Source organism: Entelurus aequoreus, linkage group LG13 (assembly GCF_033978785.1).
Source record: "Entelurus aequoreus isolate RoL-2023_Sb linkage group LG13, RoL_Eaeq_v1.1, whole genome shotgun sequence".
Lineage (NCBI taxonomy): Eukaryota > Metazoa > Chordata > Actinopteri > Syngnathiformes > Syngnathidae > Entelurus > Entelurus aequoreus.
In genome coordinates, this window is record NC_084743.1 from 66,785,331 (window position 1) to 66,803,741 (window position 18,411).

At 39.1% G+C, this 18,411-nt stretch overlaps 1 protein-coding gene across 1 annotated transcript in view; it reads left to right on the forward strand.

The window, feature by feature from the left end:
• The window catches only part of clpb (ClpB family mitochondrial disaggregase), a 93,280-nt gene that overhangs the window by 40,029 nt on the left and 34,840 nt on the right, over positions 1 to 18,411 (forward strand). Inside the window, exons 5-7 of the mRNA XM_062068204.1 lie at positions 3,297 to 3,425; positions 12,899 to 12,996; positions 16,947 to 17,061. Of these exons, the coding sequence (XP_061924188.1) occupies positions 3,297 to 3,425; positions 12,899 to 12,996; positions 16,947 to 17,061 (342 nt within the window). The remainder of the gene's footprint in view (positions 1 to 3,296; positions 3,426 to 12,898; positions 12,997 to 16,946; positions 17,062 to 18,411) is intronic.

The window sequence follows — 18,411 nt, forward strand, 5'->3', positions numbered from 1 at the left end:
TTTACGAGCAGACGAGCATGTTCGGCAGCGCACAATCACGGAGTACTTACAAGCAGACAATGTGTGTAGACAGAAAAGGTAGAACGGACGCATTTTGGCATAACTAACGATAAAGGTGAAGCTATAACACTGAAACGCCCTCAGGAAGAGGTGCTTTAAGACATGGCTAGCTAGCTACCGGCTAAAGTCCAGCCGCAGTCGGCAGGGTTGTAGCTACTTCTAAATCACTAATCCTCGCCTCCATGGCGACAAATAAAGTACGTTTCTTACAAGTATCATCCCTGCAGGACGAGGAGTAGCTAAACATGCTTCATTACACACCGTAGCTCACCGGCGTCACAATGTAAACAAACGCCTTTGGTGGATCTACACCTGACATCCTCTGTAATGATACCAAGTACAAGAGCGTATCTAGTCGATACTACTATGAGGACTTTGAATATGACCAATGTATGATCCTGTAACTACTTGGTACCGGTACCAAAATATTGGTATCGGGACAACACTAGGGTGAATATAGTATTGCTGTTTATGTCTTAAAGGCGAACTTCACTTTTTTGGAGTAATTTTCCCTGTCATTTACAATTCCTATGTAAGACAAGAACACTTATGATTTTTTTTTTATGCTTTGTAATTCATAAAATAAGGGTACACTATTCTTCCCATAAAGCCCCGTAAAAAAATACTCCCAAAACTGCCTCCAATACGCCATTAGCCTGAATATTAACCAAGTATTATTGATATTGTTATTACAATTGCTAAGGCCGACAACAATTTTTAATGGTGCTGTGGTCACAGAGAGCAAACTAGCTTATGCTGCTATATTGAGCCGGTGAGCTACTGCATCGCCTCTGAGTTAATTCTAGATTATAAATCAGGCCTCTCACCTAGATAGTAGAAGTATTTGGCAATCAACCAAGAAGTTGGTAAATTTTTACATTAAACTTATGCACAGAGACATGAAAAAAATGCTTGTTTGCGCCCACTTCTTTTTTATTTTTTATAGAGATGTCCGATAATGGCTTTTTTGCCGATATCCGATATTCCGATATTCTCCAACTCTCAATTACCGATACCGATATCAACCGATACCGATATATACAGTCGTGGAATTAACACATTATTAGTTAGAGTTAGTGCTGCAAGGGGTTCTGGGTATTTGTTCTGTTGTGTTTATGTTGTGTTACGGTGCGGATGTTTTCCCGAAATGTGTTTGTCATTCTTGTTTGGTGTGGGTTCACAGTGTGGCGCATATTTGTAACAGTGTTAAAGTTGTTTATACGGCTACCCTCAGTGTGACCTGTATGGCTGTTGACCAAGTATGCATTGCATTCACTTGTGTGTGTGAAAAGCCGTAGATATTATGTGATTGGACCGGCACGCAAAGGCAGTGCCTTTAAGGTTTATTGGCGCTCTGTACTTCTCCCTATGTCCGTGTACCAAAACTTGAATGGTCTGAATGAATTGAATTGGTTGGTGTTGGTGTTGAAATTTTCCAAATCGGTCGAGAAATGTTGAAGTAGTAACATGTTGAATTGAGAAATGGTATTATGGAATTCCTGGAATTTCGGGAAAACTGGGAATTTTTCCAGTTTAAATAACAACTTCATTTTTTGTCCTAATTAAGAGGAATGTTTTGACGGTGGAACGGTTAAAATGCGTTGGAAAATGTAGAAGGAGTGGTCGCCAGAAAAATGGTGGAAATAGGGCTTTGGAAAACCAGGAATTCTGGAAAATCCTGGAATTTTTTGGAACTTAGAAAAAGGGTAGTTTAAATTTCCAGGATGGTGGAATGTGTTGAAGGTGGAATGGTATGAATAGGTTCAAAAATGTGGAAATTGTGAAAGTTTGAAATTCAATTCATTTTAAATGGGGGAAAATGTGCCGGAAATCTGGGAATTTTTGGAATTTGTCAAGGGAAAGCCCACGATTCCCGGATAAGCTGAAGAGTTTGAAGTTGGAACGGTTTGAATCGGATGAAAAATGTGGAAGTTAGAGCGCGCTAAAATCTGGTGAAGAAGAAGAAGAAGTTTAATAAATAGATGAATTTTGATGTAGAAAACCTTATGTGTGAATGCTTTGGAGCATTCACACAATTAACAAGGGGTAGCTTCAAGAAATCAGAGAGTATTATTTATCGCCACAATTTCAATCACTTTCACTCTTCTGTATTTGCAATGAATGACTCCCATCGAGTAATTTATTTTTTTAAATGTTGATTTTTTTTAAGCGTGGCACTTCACTTGGATTTATAGCATCGGCCTAGCAAAAAATAGACTTTTAAATTGTCAGTTTTGTAAATTTAATTATTTGATGTAAATAAAGTAAGAAAAAAAGATCTGTTTTATTTGACATTTAGGGCTGCTGAGCAAATTGTTCAGGTTTCTGCATGGAGCTGTACGGTTTCAAAATACTGTATTCTTGAATAAAGTTATTTTTGTTTTGTATGTAATGTCCTATATTACGTGGTATTTGAAATTAAGATGGCTAAAAAACAGTGACGGCGTGCACACACGTAACTGCCATAAAACAAGTTCACAGGAAATGACGTAGTCTCTGCATGCGTTAACCGATCTTGTCTTCCGATACCGATCGTGTAGTGAAAGGCAGCTTTATTTATGTGCCTTCACTTTGGACTGCGTCTCCTCCCCGTCAGCCATGTTGTAATTTTTAGCGCTTCCATGTGGTGTCTACTGACAGATATAAGTACGAGCAAGTCTTCCCCATAATAAAAGTATAGTGACAAATAAGGAACCCATTGTGTACAATGTTGTACTACAATGGCGGACTCGCACAAAGCTCTTGGGGTAAATCTCTACCATATATGAATATATTCGCTGATGTCACAAGCTGGAAAAATGTCAAGTTGTGGAAATTCCAAATGGCTCATTTGGATGGAATATGAACAAAGGCAAGATTGTTTTATAAAATCTCCGTCATGCTTCCATGGTTAAATTTCAAACTTTCGGAACATTTTTACATAAAGCAATACAAACTAAAATGAATATTATATAAAACATTTATCACTACAATACACTAACCATATTGGTAAGTTTAAAAAAAACAACTATACAGTTACAATTAAATGGCGACCAAAGATGAATACTCTAATAGCGTCTTTTTTCATTTATGATAGATCAGCTGAAGTAAGTGTGCTGGTTCCTCCAAAATTTGATTCCTGCTCTGGGCCATTTGGTCATCTAACCTAAGTTTTAACCAACCAAATAGACAAGAGGGCTTTTGTTGAAGGACTTAATATCCCTGGTAACTTTCAGGTCTCTGTTCCTCCCTTGCAGTTCTGGTGTCCAGAGAGGATGAATTCAGCAGCAGACTCAGCAGCAGGGCGGGTTTTCGAGGCTGCACCGCGCTCCACTACGCCACGCTGGCTGACGACCCATCCACCGTCCGTGTGCTGCTGGAGTTTGGTATGTCACGCCCCAAACTACAACCATGGAATGTAGAACAAATATATGTTGAATGTTCATGTTTTTAAAACATTAGAATTAAGAAAACCTCACTTCTGTATTGTACTATGCTATACTATGCCCAGGGCTTTAGGCTTTTTGTGGTCTCAATGTTTATTAATCTTTATTTATTATCATTAAACTTTTAAAAAACACCCAAACCACCCTAAGCCTAATGTCGCCACCAAACATGCACTGAAGAATTAATTATTTACATCATTTAGTTGAAACTAGCTTTTTAAAACACATGTAAAAATCCTATTTATTTAGGTTTTTGAATTGTTATATTAACATATCTAAATTATGTCATTGTAAACCCCTTCAGTTTGGCATGTATACACGCCCATCCTTGATCATCGGATGCGGCTTTCCACGCACGTGCCAGTAGATGGCGCACTCCATAATCAGAAAGCCTGCAATATTTACATGTTTTTGTCTTAGTTTCATCAAGTGTTCAAATTAATGGTGTCAATAGGCCTTTTTATTGGCTCCCTATAATATCCTTAAACCGCCCTACACTTTTGGGTGTAAGACAAAATAAAGTAGCCAGAATTTGAGTTTTATATCATTGTTAATATATTTTTATTTAAACTGGTTTCATATTCTCTTTTCTTACATACAATTTTTTGATCAAAACAAAGTCAATTGTACACAATAACTAAACAAAAGCAAAAACTACTATTTCTCATTTAAATCCTTTGGTTTTTGCCCTCAAAGTCTGCTGGTGTCCAGGGAATTATTCACTGAATTTGTTATTATTACATTATACTTAGACTTAGACTAACTTTAATGATCCACAAGGGAAATTGTTCCACACAGTAGCTCAGTTACAAAGGATGGAAAGGATAATGCACACAAGGGCACAAAAAGAGGGCGAAAACAAAAAAGTACACTAAAAATGTACCATAGTAGCAATATAAAATATAACATATATGTAATATTTACATATTATCTATATCAGTGGTTCTTAACCTTGTTGGAGGTACCGAACCCCACCAGTTTCATATGCGCATTCACCGAACCCTTCTTTAGTGAAAAATTTAAAAAAAAAAATTTTCAAATTCAAGACAAAGTTATATGTTTTTTTTATTGGTGCACAAAATGAACCGTGCATGAACATCACCTTTTTCAAAGAACAAAACCAACACAGTGTATGAACTCACAACAAATTACACACTTGCAAATCAGATGGAAAATTAGAGGGAACATTGTTTGGTGGTATCCATAATACGCCGATAGGGAGAAGTTTTTATTTACACGATGAGTCGGGTGTGTCTTGACCTCTGCGGTGGAGGCTCCGCCGAACCCCTGAGGCCGACACACCGAACCCCTAGGGTTCGATCGAACCCAGGTTAAGAACCACTGATCTATATAGTATATAATGTATACTGATATATTAAATAATTATATACAATATATAACAAATCCCAATTACCATGTACAATATTACAGTTTATGTAACAGCTGCAGAAAAAAAAGGGCAGCATAAAATAAGAAGTTGATCCAGCAGAAAATATACATTATAAACAAAGAGAGGTAGCTAACATAGAAGCAGTCAGGTAATAGACAAATGTCATCTAGTAACAAAAACGACAAAAAATGTTTTGGGTGAAAATGAAAATTTCGATCTAAACACTGATACTGATAAATACCCTTGGTATCGACACTAGTGATATATGCATCGATACGCCATGTGTTCTCCTGGCCACTAAACACCAACAATTTTAATGTTATCCTCTCTCTAGACTCGTATTAATCTACACGTTAATGTCCTGTTAATACCTGCTTACTTTCTGCTGTAACGTGGTTCATTGTACACTTCTTAGAGTTTACTTAAGTCTTGTTTCAAACTTGCTTAGTGAAAAGCTTAGTGGTTAGCATGGCTGCTCCTGCTTGCTCTTACTGTGCAGTTTATTCGCCACAATGTAGGTAAAGATTATTCATTTAGTAAAGCGGACATACAGTGCAACCTCGATATACGAACTTAGTTGGTTCTTTAACATGGTTCGTAAATTGAAAAGTTTGTCTAGTGCAGCATAGGTCCCCATAAGAAACAATGTAAACATGAATAATTGTTTCTAGCCTCAACAAAAGTCCCTATTTTAGTGAAAGAATGCACACTTTGATGTTGAACATAGTGTGTGCGTGTGTATTTATTTATAATCAAACAAACATAAGGGGACGGCGTGGCGCTGTTGGGAGAGTGGCCGTGCCAGCAACCTGAGGGTTCATGGTTCGATCCCCAGCTTCTACCAACATAGTCACGTCTGTTGTGTCCTTGAGCAAGACACTTTACCCTTGGTCCTGATGGGTCGTGGTTAGCGCCTTGCATGGCAGCTCCCTTCATCAGTGTGTGAATGGGTGAATGTGGAAATAGTGTCAAAGCGCTTTCAGTACCTTGAAGGTAGAAAAGCGCTATACAAGTATAACCCATTTACCATAAGGGAATAATGGATTAACAATCTCTTCATTTTCAAAATAACACAACAACGGCTAACTTAACTGTCAACACGCGCACATACACAAAATCCCCTTGGTGCTATCAAAAACGTTAACAACAATGTTGCTACAACAGACTTGGGCAAATTAAGGCCCAGGGGCCACATGCGGCCCATTAGGCTTTTCAATCTGGCCCGCCGGACATTCCCAAATAATTGTTTTAGATCTTTAAGATGGAAACTGTAGCTGCCATTATGATGTGCAGTGATGTTTTCAAATTTACGTAAGTCTTGAACTATACAAAGTATTTCAATGGTTGGAATCTGCTGTTTTGCATGATATACTAGTTACTATGGTAATCTAAGTCACAGCAGCTCAGACGAGGTACCAAGCAGTGTGGGTGGGGAGCGTTTCTACAGAGTGTTTCCAGAGCGGTCAGCCTGAAATGCGGGGTTTTTTTTCTTTAGTTTTTTCGCGTTTATATTTAGCTGTGTTTGTTGCATTTTTGTTGCGTTTCGCTTGATTGTAAAATATGCCGATCGAGAGGGGGTGTGGCGTTCATACTAGGGCTGCAAATCTTTGGGTGTCCCACGATTCGATTCAATATCGATTCTTGGGGTCACGATTCGGTTATAAATCGATTTTTTTCGATTCAACGCGATTCTCGATTCAAAAACTATATTTTTCCGATTCAAAACAATTCTCTATTCATTCAATACATAGGATTTCAGCAGGATCTACCCTAGTCTGCTGACGTGCAAGCAGAGTAGTAGATTTTTGTAAAAACCTTTCAGAATTGTAAAGGACAATGTTTTATCAACTGATTGCAATAATGTAAATTTGTTTTAACTATTAAATGAACCAAAAATATGACTTATTTTATCTTTGTGAAAATATTGCACACAGTGTGTTGTCAAGCTTATGAGATGCGATGCAAGTGTAAGCCACTGTGACGCTATTGTTCTTTTTTATTTTTTTTATTTTTATAAATGTCCAATAATAATGTCATTGAGGGATTTTTAATCACTGCTATGTTGAAATTGTTACTAATATTGATACTGTTGTTGATAATATTCATTTTTGTTTCACTAATTTTGGATTGTTTTGTGTCATGTTTGTGTCTCCTCTCAATTGCTCTGTTTATTGCTGTTCTGAGTGTCGCTGGGTCGGGTTTGGTTTTGGAACTGGATTGCATTGTTATGGTATTGCTGTGTATTGTTTTGTTGGATTGATTAATAAAAATATAAAAATAAAAAATAGATTTTTTAAAAATGAGAATCGATACTGAATCATACAACGTGAGAATGGTGATTTGAATTTGAATCGATTTTTACCCACACCCCTAGTTCATACGTTGTCAATATTCAGTGTTTTATCGTTCATAGCTAATATTATAAATCCCACATTCTTTATTTTCATGTACATTCTGGGTGTCTCATTCAGTAAAAAAGCTTGAAATTCCATTCCGTTTTTTAAGGCGGTCCATCATAACGTTTTTAGCATTCAATCAAACATTATTGTGAGGTTTTGTATTAGTGTTCCTAAAAATCAGATACACCGGCCCCCATGTACATTTTCTTCTCTAAATTTGGCCCCCAAGTCAAAATAGTTGCCCAGGCCTGTGCTACAATTTCAAAGTGAAAATGTGGCTATTGAGTAATGAACAGCGTAAACATGTGACAGGAAGTGATGTCATCCTAATGGCATAGCGCCACACAAAATGAATGAATGAATGAAGCGTTCGTACACCGAGACATGGTTTGTAAACCGAAAAGTTTAAAAATAGAGGGGTTTCGTGAATCGAGTTTCCACTGTATTTAGTTAGCTACTAACCACCTGTCAGCCATAAAGCCTGATCTGCATTGAAAGGAATTAATCGGCATTGGCCGATCACACACTTTTTTCCAAAAACCGTCCAATCCTAACATCTCTAATTAGTGATCATACATGCTCTTTTCTTCTTCTTTGCAATCTACAATTTTTTAAATGTCATCACTTGAATGCACATGATTCAAAACAGTATTGCAGAGCTCATTTGAAATTGATCACTTGTTCACACCACGCCCCTGTTCACCCCACGGCACCCGCACCTGTCGTTGACACACACACACATGCATTTATAGACCCTGGAGGCAGAATATCCCCCTCAGTTTCCAGGCGAGCAGCTCTTAAACAAGCCAGGCCTAGTTGAACTGTGACCTCCCCACAGAACAAGCCCTCGGGGTAACGCCACACTCACAGGAAGTGCCTTTCATACATGTGGGCAAGAGCTAAATGTCTCATTTCGCCAATTAAAACATGCGCGTTTTCCTGAACACGACCGCTTTTGTCAGTCATTTAGGAGTTTACGCCGACTTTTCATACATGAAAAAATGACATGAAACACACTGCACAATCGCACAAGTATTAATGTCTTGTTTATATTCATGATGGATGGGGCGTTCAAAGCCGTCTGTCCCGTCTCACCCCTGCCCCTGTGAGCACACTTAAACAAATCACCTTGTATAACTCGATCAGATTTCCCGTGGACGCATATTTGAAAAATAAAAGGTAAGAACTTTCGCAAAGCAGGGACATTTGTTTTTATGCGCCAATTGGATTACGGTGGGGGTATTACAGCTTCCTGTTGGACAGGGCCATCGCTCGGCCGGCGCCGCTATCACGGCCAATAAGCGTCTTAAGGCCACGAACGCCACAATGCCCATTTTGAATTTGTAAGCAAGTTTCATTATTCATTTGTGTTCAGCCGTTACCTCTTTTGAGGCGTGATCACCGCAAAAACTTATAAACCACAGCTTGAGGATATTTTGCCGCTTTGTGCGCGTGTCATTTAGGTGCACGCCGTGTGTATCTTTTACCTTATTTCCCCTGTGTTAGTGTGTGTCCATCCTACCCTAGTAGCCTTGGGTTTGCTCTTTTGGCCTGAGCCGGCCTCACACCCGCGTGTCCATCCATCACAGTCTCCCCGGCCCACCCTCGGGCCTCGCCGCACCCCACAGGTCTCCCTCGCCCTACCTGCAGAGGCTCTCTAGCTTCTCCCTAGGCTCCACATCAGGTCCTGGGGCCAGGGGCACTACTCCGTAATGGACGCCACCATAGGTGGTGGCAGGCACACCAGCTCAGACGCACACAATGCAGGGACAAGGACACACGCATACACATGCACAAAGACCAGCAGGGGCTCTCTCCTGCCAGCTGCTGTGAAAGAGCAGGCGGAGGAAATAGGAAAGGGGAGGGCACCCCTAATAGGCATAACTAAAGCACTCCTAATGAAGGGATCTTGTGTATGCAAGTGTGTGTGTGTGTGTGTGTGTGTGTTCTAGTGTTCAGCTGTGGTGTCTGTGTGTGTCGTTAGTGTTGATCCAGTTATAAAGTGGTATGGCCCAGAGGGTTGGCCTGATATTAAAGCCCTAAATGATGCTATTTATTATGTTGTGTGTGCATTTGTGTGTGTGTGTGCGTGTGTGTGCGCGCCTTATTGCTTTCCTCCCTCATGTTTTTGGTGGGGTGTGTCAGTGTATTGTTGTTGAAATCGATCGCCTCATGAGCAGGTCACAGTTTTTTAGGGGTTTATCGATGTGATTATTAGTCTCTGTGGTCGCCGCTCAGAGAAACGGGAACGTGCTCCCATCTCTATTGATCGCGCACACTGAGAGCGTTGTTAAGTGTAGCTTACTCATGTGATTCCTACTCCTGTCCTGGCTATTGTCTTTTTGGGTCGAATCGCTTGTCAGAATAACTTTTTTTTTCAACTCTAAATCTAATAACACACGCATTAAACTACTCAAAAAGAGGTTTTGTCCGATTTCGTGCAACTTAATTTCATTTTTGGATAAGGTTTGGAAACGTACAGGAGTGACTTTTTAAGTATTAAATTAGCCACATAGCGTCTATGCTAATAGGTGTTAATAATAACCCCATCACAGTGACGCAAGGGGAACATTTTTATTTTTTATTTTTATAAACTAATAGCAATAAAAAATAATCATCAACGTAACTGAATTGTATTGAGATCTTAGTCAGTAATTTTGCATAATTGCACTATTTGTTATGGGAAGTGATGTCGAATGATCGCGGTTATTGCAATGAAATACATAATCATATTTAGTGTGTTTTGTTTTTTTAATTATGTTAATGTAATTGTTATTGTCTAACACTGTCTGCATGCCTGCAAACTGTCTCGCCTTCTTCTTGTGCTGGAATGACAGCAACAACGCAGCACAAAGATCATACAGTATGTAGCCACGGCGAAAAAGAAGTGTCACTCAATGATGAGATTTTGTCAGTGATCTTGGGAATTTTCAATAGTGGGGATAGAATAAGTTACGTCTCACAGACTGAGTGAAATGTTCATAATAAACTTAAAGATGTATCAGAAGTGTGTTTGTGTAAGTTTGAATGTTGTCTTGTTTATTTTGTTTTAGAGTGATCTATCTGTTACACGAGTTATGGAGAAATGGCATCACTTCCAGAGTGAATAGATTAATTAATTAGGGATCACAATTATATTCCTTTTTTATCGCTTAAAAAGCACTAATTACAATAGGTACCACTGTATTTTTGCCTCATTCCTGTGAGAGTCCTGCATGTGACTGAAGCATTAAGAAGTGGGACTTTCCAGGACTTGCTGCAGTGTGCTCAAACCACCAGATTGTATCTGTGAGCAGGTAATAATGTATCATCTCTTTCTCTTTTGGTCTTTATCAGGCCGGTAGTGCATTCTTCACGCATTCTTTGCTCACGCTTAAAGTGAAGGATAAAGCAAAAATACCGTGGTGCCTATTGCATGGGTTGGCTGTTACAATTTTGTTCCAAGCTTTTTATTTTTATTTTTATTGGACACCTTCAATTAGGGGTGTCAAATTAATTTTAGATTAGGGGCCACATAGAGAAAAATGTACTCCCAATTGGGCCAAACTGGTAAAATCACGGCACGATAACTTAAAAATAAAGACAACTTCAGATTGTTTTCTTTGTTTAAAAATAGAACAAGCACATTCTGAAATTGTACAAATCATAATGTTGTTGTTGTTGTTTTTTACACTTACATGTTGCGGTTAATAGTATTCTATCTCTTTTTGTCGTTATTTATACTTTCTGAATAAATCATGTGATAATGTTCTTCAGTCAACTCATTGGTGTTCATTTTCAATCTATCAAGATAAAAAAATAATATCAAATTACAGAAAGTTATTTATGTAGTTTGCTCATTTTCCTTGACTGGTGCACTGGTTTATTTATTTTTACATATGTTGCATAATCTACAAAGATACAAAGAATTGCTATTGTGACATCTAGTGGACACATTTAGAACTGCAATTTCGGAAAATATATCAAATATCGAGTTTAAGCAAAAATATATCGAGATATACTTTTTCCTCCATATCGCCCAGCCCTACTTCCACCGTAGAATGGTTATTATATAGTTATTTATATGATATGTAGATAGCACATATTTAGCCATCAAAAAATCCCACTACAGCTCAGTAGTCGAGCATGACTCTTATTGTCATAGTTCCTCGGTTTGTTTTCACTGAAAATGTAGGCTACCGTAATTAGCAACAATGAGAACTTCCTCTCTTAGACTTAGACTTAGACTTCCTTTTATTGTCATTCAAATTTGAACTTTACAGTACAGATAAGAATGACATTTCGTTGCATTAGCTCGTTGTAGTGCAGGATAATAGAGCAATAAGGTGCAGATATAAATAAATAGATTACTGTACAGATAAATATATTGCACTTTTGCATATGCATCCACGTTTATGGATGTATGTTATATTGTCTTTTTATTCCAGCGAGTTCATCCGTTTTTGGGGGGGATTATTATGATGCGTTCAAGAGTTTTATGGCCTGAGGGAAGAAGCTGTTACAGAACATGGAGGTTCTGCTACGGAGGCTCCGGAACCTCTTTTTAAAGTCCAGCAGTGAAAACAGTCCTTGGTGGGGGTGGGAGGAGTCTGCAGATTTTCTGAGCCCTGGTCAGGCAGCGGCTTTTTGCGATTTCTTGGATAGGAGGAAGAGGAGTCCTGATGATCTTTTCCGCCGTTTTCACTACTCCCTGCAGAGACTTCCAGTCTGAGGCACTGCAGGCTCCAGTCCAGACAGAGATGCAGTACTCTCACTGTATTTGTCTACATGCTTACTGTTCAGAAGACACTATGACAGAAATACACTTTAAAATATCTACTTATAGCGTCAGTGACACAGTCAACTCTTTATCTACATGAGGTAGCTCATTTCAATGGGTATTTAACTCGAGGAGATCCTTCAAGATGTCAAAGAATTCCGTCTTTGCCCTTGAGGATGGTTGAGGCTAAACAAACCCGACAAACATCTATTGACAAATATTTGTGTGCCAAAAACAATCGAGCTTAACCACAGTGGTGTCCAATGAAACAACCAATTAGATATAATTAGCATTATTATAGACGTGCGATTCCTGAATAAGTGTTATTTAATGTCTCTGAGTGTTCTTCATCCTGTTGAGGCACGTGTGAGTGGGTGACTAAGGTTGTAAGGTGGTGGCCTCAATCAGGGCAGAAGGCACCGCTAACCATCTTCTTTGACCCTGCCACACTCCACACACACACGCTGTGTCATCACGTTTGTCCTCCCCGCTTCCTTCAAGATGTGACCCCTGCATTTGTGTGCACGCTTTGTGCAATGGAGGACCCCCAACCTGCAGCAACCTGCAGTGTGTAAAGGTTGTGAGCGGATGTCGTGGACACAGTGTGTCATCGCCGTTACCGATATGAAACCCCTGCTGGGTCATTGCATGGCACGCCTGCTTCACTGCAGTTACTCAGTGACCCCTGAACCTGTGTGACCTCTGACCCTTTCGCCGACTTGTTTCCATCTGCGTTTTTAAAACCTGCCGATGAGGTGCATCATGTAGAAATATCCAAGATGACGATGTTGTTGTTTTTGTTGTATGCTTTTTGTGACTCTATTCCAATTGACGGCGAATCTACTGTATGTGTGCTCGCATGCAGGTGCAAACCCCCTACACATCAATGGTCTGGGACACACAGCGCAGGCCTACGCCAAAGAAGGAGAAGTGCGCACAGTTCTGCAGGAGTGGGAAGGAAAGGTAGGACATGCTCCTCACATTCTGATGTTGTCTGGGGAATGTTTAGAATGTGCAGGCAATTAGAACAACGTTGGTTTAAATATGTTCAAATGTATGTTTCCTGGTCAGCGCATATGCACACACAGAGAGACAGACAGACACACACACACACAGACTGACACAATGACACAAACACTCACCAGGACGTCTTTGCATGAGTGACAGCTGCTGGGGTGCACCAGAAATGTGAAAGCTGGTAGATGTTAACAGGGGTTAAAACCTTTTCAAGAGTTAAAATGTGACAAATCAATACACTCAACCCCACACATCACTACATGAATATAAATGCAGTATAATTGTATTGTAACTAGGGCTTCCTGATCCGACATTGATCCCATATCAGCAAAATTATAAGGATTACCGTACTTTCCGGGCTATAGAGCACACCCTTATATAAGCCACATTCACTAAATTTTAGGGGAATTTTTTCCCCCATATATTAGCCGCACCAGACTATAAGCTGCAGATACATACATACGTTGTGAAATTAGTTATTTACACAGAAAGATTTTGGAAATGTTTTTAATGGTTTCCAAATGTCTGTAACACGGCAGTAAAATGGCTGATCAAACAAAACAGAAGTCATCGTCAAGCTAGCTCTACAATCAGCTAAACAGACTCAGTAACTCCACGGTGACGTCGTAATGAATTTACTGAGGAATTTGTGAAACTGAAACAATACAAAAAAAATGCCATTGTAAGTTAATAATACTAACACACTCGTAAACGTGTTGGCGTATTAGCTGATGCTAATGACACTAGCTTCATACAAATATGCATGAAAACACTCATAGACTTACAGACATTGCTTAGAGTGATGAATAAAGAATTTGTACGAGTAGAAACGCTATGGGCGGCTACAAGATGCAACGGCACTTCCGTTATAAATCCCTAAAAAGAAGGGCACTGCGGCACGACAGCGCCTGCAGTGAGCGAACTCGTCCAAAAGATGGCGCCATAGCACAAACAGTAACACACCTTTTCAGTGTCTTTTCTTGTTTTGTTTTTTAAAACTATTTGCATTGTGACCATCGACGACGAAAACCCCAAATATTAGCTGCACCGTTGTGTAAGCCGCAGGGCTCAAAGCGGACGAAAAAAATTGCGGTTTATAGTCTGGAATTTATGGTATATCTGCGTACATCTAAAATCTCCGATATAAGTGCTCTATTACAAGCAGTCCCGCAGCGTGTTTATTTGTGCAGAACTGAACAGCAAGTTAACATCTACCGTATTTTTCGGAGTATAAGTCGCTCCGGAGTATAAGTTGCACCGGCCGAAAATGCATAATAAAGAAGGAAAAAAAACATATATAAGTCGCACTGGAGTATAAGTCGCATTTTTGGGGGAAATTTATTTGATAAAACCCAACACCAAGATTAGACATTTGAAAGGCAATTTAAAATAAATAAAGAATAGTGAACAACAGGCTGAATAAGTGTACGTTATATGACGCATAAATAACCAACTGAGAATGTGCCTGGTATGTTAACGTAACATATTATGGTAAGAGTCATTCAAATAACTATAACATATAGAACAGGCTATACATTTACCAAACAATCTGTCACTCCTAATCGCTAAATCCCATGAAATCTTATACGTCTAGTCTCTTACGTGAATGAGCTAAATAATATTATTTTATATTTTACCGTAATGTGTTAATAATTTTACACATAAGTCGCTCCTGAGTATAAATCGCACCCCCGGCCAAACTATGAAACAAACTGCGACTTATAGTCCGAAAAATACAGTAAATGTTCTTCAATAAACACACAAAATTGGTCTTTCCTTCTATTTTAGTCAAGTCATTGACAAAAGGTAAACATGGTAGGCTATAGGCTACTAGGAGCTAACAGCTACACTACAGCTAAGCACACAATAACACACAAGCTAGACATACGTATTACAGTAAGTGTCCTTCATTGAACAATATTGCAGTGTCAATATTAACAACTATTACTTACAGATACAAAGTTTCCAAGGCAGGAGCGTATTAGAAAATATCCAGTAACAGTGTGAGTCACAAGCTTAATTTAACGAATTATTGTGTCTTTCTTTTCTATCCCCACACTGTTTCTACTTGTAAGTACTCTGTGTGTGAGCGTTGTTTAACATGCGCCTCTGCTCAATTTAGCAGCAATGTCACAACGTGACGACGGAAAAAAGGTATATTTCAGAAGCAGTATAGAACCGTTTTTAATTCATCAGTACAGCTGTACTTTCTTAGTTTCGGCGTACCGTACAACCCGAGTTCAAACTATACGCTACTTTGTATTAGAAATGGCTACACCGGAGGATGCATGTCGGACTAAAATGGCGGACAAAAGCAAAGCCCTTCAGGTAAAAATCTACCATATATGGATAATCAGCTGATGTCACACCAGGGAAAAATGTCACACCAGCTCGTTTGGAGGAAGTTAGGAAGGCAAGATTGTTTTATAAATATCTCTGCAATGCCTCCACGGTTTGACTTCAAATTTTCAGGACTTACGCAGATCCCAAATACACAATAGCACATACCAATAGGTAAGAAAAGTTGGTTTTGCATTTTATGGCCTCTTTGGAAAAAAAAAAAAAAGTTTACTTTTAGCACACTGCAAAAAGTCAGTGTTCAAAAACAAGGAAAGAAAATACAAAAATTTGAGGTATTTTACTTGAACTAAGCAAAATTATCTGCCAATAGAACAAGAAAATTTGGCTTGTCAAGACTTTCCAAAACAAGTAAAATTAGCTAACCTCAATGAACCCAAAAATACCTTAAAAAGAGTATGTTCTCACTAATAACAAGTGCACTTTTCTTGATAGAAAAAACAAATTTGAGACCTTTTTTCTCAATATGTTGAAAAATATTCTTAAATTAAGTAAATGCTAGTGCCATTATCTTGACATAATGATATGCGTTCGGCATTACATTTCTTGAAACCAGCAAACTTACACTAAAAACTAGTTTATTTTTCTTAATGCAAAGGCAACAAGGCTTTTGGGGTCTACTAGCCGCTCAGGCAAAAAAAAATGCATTTTCCCATGGATAACATGACATCATCGCGCCAAGTGCGTGCTCTTTCAGTCAATTAGTGCACAAGGAAAAAAAAAATATTTATATACAGTGGGGCAAAAAAGTATTTAGTCAGCCACCCATTGATTGTCAATGGGTGGCTGACTAAATACTTTTTTGCCCCACTGTATATATATATATATATATATATATATATATATATATATATATATATATATATATATATATATATATATACAGCCCGGCCCCCGGCCAATTTTTTTTCGATTGTAATTTTGAAGAATTTATCTGAATGTGCATGAACTATTTCTGTTCAAAATTGTTAGAAATGTCGAATGTTTAAATATTAACTGTCAGTTTACTGTACTGTGCCAACTGTACTACTATAAGAGTACATATTTTCTATAGTTTCATTAAAAATAAAACAGCAAAGTCCATTTGGCCGTCATCTGTTTTAATTATGAGACACAATTGTGTCAAAGTCATGATTTTTGTATTTCATGCTTGAAATAAGAAATTATTACTTAAAAAAAGTAGTTTTATACTTGTGAGTGTTGATGACACAGCTTTGCAACAGTTGATATTCTCGTTTCAAGCATGTTTTACTCAATATAAGCCATAAAATCTCAGCAACAAGCTGTAATATCTTACTGAGATCATTTAGAACCAAAACACTTAAAACAAGTAAAACACTCTAACATAAAATCTGCTTAGTGAGAAGAATTATCTTATCAGACAGAAAATAAGCAAATATCACCCTTATTTGAGATATTTAATCTTACTTAGATTTCAGTTTTTGCAGTGCAAGTTGTAAACAGCCTGTTTAAAAAAGTAAAGGACTGGTTTTTTTATTACTTTTTTCTACATTCATTCATTCATCGTTTCCTTGTAGTTCCAGGAGGCAAAAGCTAAGCGAGAGGCGGAGGAGAGGAGAAGGTTCCCCTTGGAGAGGAGGCTGAAGGAGCACATCATCGGACAGGAAGGGGCCATCAACACCGTGGCTTCAGGTAACTTGTGGTATACAATGCATGTAGGCTATTAATGTAAAACATTACATCCACCTCAGCACCTCATCTCCCTTCTCTCAAGTGTGTTTACTTTCTTTCCTTTACTTTCCTTTTTGTTTTTTGTTTGTTTTGTTGGTTTTCGTCCCTACTTTGCTGTCCTCGAGCAGGAGGCGGGTTCAGACAGACCGGTGGACGCTGTAATTGGTTAATTGTGATGAATGTGCTGTCTGTCAGATGCAGTGCACAGGTGCTGTGTGTGCATGTGTGTGTGGGAGAGAGGGAGAGACAGCTGAAGAGGCCAGGCTCGGAGCCGCCAGTTAACGCGATTACCGAGAGAGGAGACATACTACAGACTCCCTCATCCTCCCCCATTTGGCTTTCTCTCCTCGGTCCTCCATCTCCATCACACCCACTCGCTCTCCATCCCCCCATTCGCTTTATGGCCCATACAGTTCCTCCAGCATCTTTGCGTCATGGTTTCTTGGACGCCGCATCGTTACAGGGTCAGGGCTGGATTATAAGCAGTGCGGGGAAGTAAAGTGCACTCTACGGACAAAAGTATTGGGACAACTCCCACACTCTTCTGGCAAGGCTTTCTATGAGATTTTGCTGTGTGAATTTTGACCATAGGTCACCTGTGTAACGCAAAGATGTTTGGGTTGAGGTCAGGGTTCCTATGTTATACCAACCATCATTTTTTGTACCTCGTGAGCATTGACTGGCAGTGATAGTGCAAAGAGGAAGGAGGATGAGTTAGAGCACAATAACACGGAGACAGTAAAGAGCCGATATTACACCAGGCATCCATAGAGGCCTGGTATTGATCCGTGTGTGTGTGTGTGTGTGTGTGTGCGTGTGTGTGTGCGCGTGTATATGTGTGTGCGTGTGCGTGTGTGTGTGTGTGCAGAGGGTGGGTTATGTTATTTTTATGATGTTTTAACAGTTTCTGCTTAGTTCATTAGCTTTCTAGAACTTAATCTCCCCAAGGCGGAACAACTGTAAAGTATTGTTAAGAGCGAACGCTACCTCATCTTTTATAATCAACATTTGTGTCTGGGGCTCGTGTCAAATGATGTCTGATAATGCAGAGTCAAGTGGAAAAGAGCTCACGTGACTCTCAAGCGTTTGAAAAAAAGAAATGACACGATCCGTGTCGGCTTTGTGCGGCAAGAGAGAGTCGTGGCTCTTTGGGAAAGTGATAAATGGTTGTTGTTATCGTGGCAAATTGTCCTGAAAGCTATACAAGACGTGGCCACATTGATAAGGGAATACAGCTTATTGATCTCAGGGATGTATTAAAGGGACTGTAACACACACGCACACGCACGCACACACACACACGGAAAGTGA